The sequence below is a fragment of the Hippocampus bargibanti genome, linkage group LG01 (genome assembly GCF_051943395.1).
Source record: "Hippocampus bargibanti isolate YZ-2025 linkage group LG01, ASM5194339v1, whole genome shotgun sequence".
NCBI classification, from domain to species: Eukaryota; Metazoa; Chordata; class Actinopteri; order Syngnathiformes; family Syngnathidae; genus Hippocampus; species Hippocampus bargibanti.
The window spans coordinates 21,053,907-21,058,405 of NC_142734.1; the positions used below are offsets into that span (position 1 = coordinate 21,053,907).

Sequence of the window (4,499 nt, forward strand, 5' to 3'; positions counted from 1 at the left end):
TTGCTGCTGTGAAATGTAAATTTCTCCACTGTGAGACTAATAAAGGCATATCCAATCCAATCCAATCCAAATATGTAACTTTAAATACGGGGTGTGCAAATAAAATGACGGGCGACTGTTGACGGCGCCGTAACCATCCTTTGCTTAAAATTGATAAAATCGGGTCTCCAAGCAAGAAGGTGGCGCTAATACCAACCAGAGGATGCTTGCTAAGAATTACAACAACGTTTCGAAGAAAAACACAAGGACCGCCTTGCCCATGTTGTGAACGTAGGCAGTGGTGTATTTCTTGATTGATCAAAATTTTCATTGAATCTTGAGGAACTGGACAGATCCAATGGCAGAACAACGACTGGCTGAAATAATTTATTTTGCCAACCTGCAATCGCTAGCTTTTTCCTGGATTTAGCATGCCGCTTTCCCTATTTATTATTTGACCGAGACATGTATTCTGCAACTCAGCAAGACAATGTCACACAAAGGTAAAGTAACCAATTGAACGATAGGCATTCTGACGCGTGTTCCTTATGTGATACACGAAAATACGCCACAATGTTACTTAATAAGTATCTTTGTCCCTTTTCTCTTTTGTGCTGTCTGACTCAAAATACATGCTTTCTATGCAAATGATATGCCAAAGTCATCAATATCGCATCGTGCATCAGTACCTGACATGTTTTGACAAAATGTCACTTTTACTGATCACTTTGATATGTGCTCGTTTTACATTTCTTAGAGTGTCTGGGGTTTTCTACCAGGCCTTGCCTGCCATTGGTGCTGATGGAAGAAATATCATGACGTTGATTCCAGTTCAGGTGGTCAATGGGAAATGTGTCCAAAGACAAGTCATTAAACCTAAAACACGGGGAAATGTGTCAGCATCTGTTCCCTTTGGAATAAAGACGGCTGTGACGTCAGTAGCTCCAAAACAAACTCTGGGCAATCGAGTTTCCCGTCCAAATAGCTTGCCTTGTCTACTCGGTGTTGCAGGTCAAGCATTGGAGCTTGATATTTCATTGAATACATGTCAACTTCGGACTGAAGAACCACAAACATTCCTCACATCTCCCAAAAGTGAGGTGCGATCAGTTTCCACCTCTGAAGTTCACTCTGGTATGAAGTAACAGCAATTGCTGTCCGCCTCAAACTCATTTTCAAGTTCAGATTCAACCATTGTGCCCACTATATCATCTAAGAATACTGTCTGTCAAAGCAATGTTTCATCATATGTTTCAGAACTTTCACTGGGATCATCGAAATCACACTTGAAATTAATTCCTAAGGTTTCCGAGAGACCCAATAGCCCAATGAAATGGATAATTGAAGAAATCAACTCTCATGAGTCTGCTTGTGACCTTTCACATTCCTCTTCTATTCCATCAAAAACATTTCAAACCGTGGAACGGAGCAACACGTTTGGAGTGCTTGAAAAAGTGGTGCCTATTTCTCCACCAGGTTTAACTACAAGTGAAAAGCATCATCAGCAAGCCCTGATCATGTGCAACGGCAGGGTGTTTTTTGCAGCCAAAAAAGGCATCCCTTCGTCACCTGTGGACAACAAAGAAAAAAATTGTCAGCTAAAAAACCTTGCAGCACCAGCATCCTCATTTTCACTCTCTCACTCAAGGATTGTCACTCCAAAGGATCAAAATGAAGTGATTGATCTTTGCACTGATGATCATCCAGATGACTTGAGTCAAACACTGCAATCAGACCCTTCTTTGGACGAAGATAATGTCATATTTATATCGTATAGTCCACCTAAGTCTGAGAATGTGCCAATTGAAAGTGCCGTCGAAAAAACACTGGAGAAGGAAACAATCACACGAACCTTGACAGAACAAAAGAAGACAATCCTCACCTGTTCTGATACAACCTATGATAAATCAACATGTGAAAGCTCCGTTGGCCAAAGCCAGAAATCCGATCAGAGCAAGACGGTAAGCACACTTGCTAATTATGAATGGGACTCTACATACTTTTTGAAAAGATTTTTCTCAACATTATCTACACAAATACAAACATGGTGTTTCAGATCCACACATGTTGGGGATTTTCAAATCTATAATTTTTTTTAGACAAATCTTCCATGTTAATTTTCTGTTTACACTGTTGTTATTGTATGACATTTTCACTCTGTGTGCAGCGTATTGTATGCAACAATGGTTGTTTCAAAGCTAGCTTGTCCTGCTGCGGTCCTCGAGGATCAATTTCCAGCATATTTTGTTTCCCTATTCCAATGATAATTTTTTTATTGTTATATTATGTTCAGCAAGCTCTGAAGAAGCCTGATCACAATCCCGAGCATTTGAATCAGTTTCGTGAAATAGGTTAGGCGTATAAAACATGCAGGACAACAGCCCTCAAGGAGCTGGTTTGGACAAGAAAGAAAAAATGCTGGGTGCGGGTGCATTATAAAGTGCTATAAAATACAGTTGAGTTTTAATTGTTACTGGAAATGTCGAAAACGGTGAGAAAGTGTTCTCTGTGAATGATTAGGTTTAAGTTAAATGGTAAAAGATGCTATTATTCCTTTTCTAATGATCGTGATGGTTTTGTTCATTTATTTATGGTGGAATATGCCACCAAATGACATTTTATAATTATCGTGTGTGGTGTTTGTTGTTTTTTTTAACTTCCAGAGTTGCTCAAATTCACTACCAGTTTGCAGATCATCTGACCATTCACTCCGACAAATGTTTGGGGTTACAGCTGATGTAAGAATTCGCCTGCAGAGAATTAATCTCGGATCATCTGGTTTTGGACTCCACAAGCCTGCACAGAGAGGGCCCAGAGAGGACGTTCAGGAAACCATCAAGCCTTTGAAAGAAAGTGACCTTTTCATACAATGCCGTTACAATCCAAAAGTGCGTCACCGCAGCAGAAGTCCAGTTGATGTCAAAAGACCAGAATTATCAAGAGAAATTGTCGTTTCAAGTCCCGATGCAGGTAACAACTCATTCAAGTTTTGTCTTGAACCGTAAGAGCAAAGCTAACAAAGCAAAAGGTCCTTCTAGTAAAAGTTCTCATAAGAAAAACATTCTATGATCCTGACACAGGGCTAATCGTTGGCTACGTGGAGCCAATCGATGATGATATCGCCAACTCGGATGAAAACGACACCCCTGACTCTCACCACTCAGCTGCCCCGAGCATTAATAGTCCTTATTCAAATACAAGTCGAATGGGAAGGGCAAGGAAGCGTACAAAGTGTTCATGTTGTGTCCCTGGTACCTTGGGGCTGCCTGCGAAGACAAGGGCCGGCATCGAAGAGTCACGGAGGTTAACATGGACAAGAGAGCGCATGCGTAAACGGAGTACACGATTGTCGAAGGTCAAATGAAAGAAACACTTGAGTTTAACGGGATTAACCTGACTGTATGCACACAAAGGAGCCAGCAGAGAACAAGCCAGTTTATTGTTTATGAGCTCATAACAAAACATTTGATGTAGATGATATAGTAGAACTTGCACTGAAGGTGGCTTTTATTCAAGCACGCAGTTAAACAGAACTAACCTCGGAGGTTGTTGTAGTCATAGTAGTAGTTGTTGTCTTAATAGTGGGCCACATTTAACAATATTGTTCTTTGAATATGCAGATTTAATATTTTTGAGCATAGCCTTTAATCTCCTCGTTTTTCCATCAATTTCAGTTTGGCCATTCTCATGCAGCGACTGAAATGGAATGTCATTAAGTATTTGCACCAAACTCTATTTTCATTTCATTATGACATGTTTATAAAAATGCTTGTTTTTATGTCATCTTGAGTTTGATGATAATCTTCCTCTTTTCCTTTCGGCTTTTCCTTTCAAGGGGTCGCCATAGCGAATCAGTAACCTCCATCTTCAGAGGTATGATGATAGTATTTTCATTAAAAGCAAACTTTGTTCTAATATCGTTAGAAAATTGTGTTGGCTTGTTTTTATATTTGAAGATAAAGCAATAATTTTGATGTTTGGTTATTGTTAACATTAACCTCTAGTGGCTGGTTGATTGGATTGGATTGGATTAGCCTTGATTAGTCTCTCAGTGGAGAAATTTACATTTCACAGCAGCAAAGTGATGAAAGTAAAAGTAAAGGAAAGGAAGAAGTAGAAAAACAAAATAAAGGAGCTGCTGTCTCTAGGCGTGACTGAGCTTGAAGGCCGGAGAGTTGTTCGATTGACGTTTACAATTATGCAATACATTTATTTCACAATTTGTGTTAAATGTATGGCTGTTGTATATTTAACGTTGTGATATTTTATGAACTTTCAGTTTGAAATAATGAATGAAATTATAATTGTTTTCGTTGTTTAAATGTTAAACAAGAGCCCTGGATCTCTCAATTGCAGGAGGCAGTATTTATTTAAAGGACAACCGATGTCACTTTTTTGTTTTTAACTGACATCAGAAAAACATTTTATAGCATCTAAAATACCCAAAACACGCAGTATGATATTTTTATTCAAATGCAAAACACCAAAAAAGTGTCCAAAATGTGCACAAATTGAGCTGC

General features: G+C 39.0%; 1 protein-coding gene across 1 annotated transcript; it reads left to right on the forward strand.

The window, feature by feature from the left end:
• The first annotated feature begins 241 nt into the window (after positions 1-241).
• Positions 242-4,287, forward strand: lrif1 (ligand dependent nuclear receptor interacting factor 1). The gene is made up of 5 exons (XM_089003328.1): positions 242-482; positions 737-1,113; positions 1,237-1,940; positions 2,643-2,949; positions 3,060-4,287. Exons 1-5 carry the CDS (start codon positions 445-447, stop codon positions 3,341-3,343), a joined length of 1,710 nt encoding a protein of 569 aa, XP_088859454.1. The 5' UTR covers positions 242-444; the 3' UTR covers positions 3,344-4,287.
• The last annotated feature ends 212 nt before the right edge of the window (positions 4,288-4,499 follow it).

What these genes read in the sequence shown, in the direction of transcription:
- lrif1 (XM_089003328.1), top strand. Translation starts at nt 445, where the DNA reads ATGTATTCTGCAACTCAGCAAGACAATGTCACACAAAG. An exon ending in CAAGACAATGTCACACAAAG is followed by an intron (nt 483 to 736) that starts GTAAAGTAACCA and finishes TACATTTCTTAG; the next exon opens with AGTGTCTGGGGTTTTCTACC. An exon ending in CACCTCTGAAGTTCACTCTG is followed by an intron (nt 1,114 to 1,236) that starts GTATGAAGTAAC and finishes CATATGTTTCAG; the next exon opens with AACTTTCACTGGGATCATCG.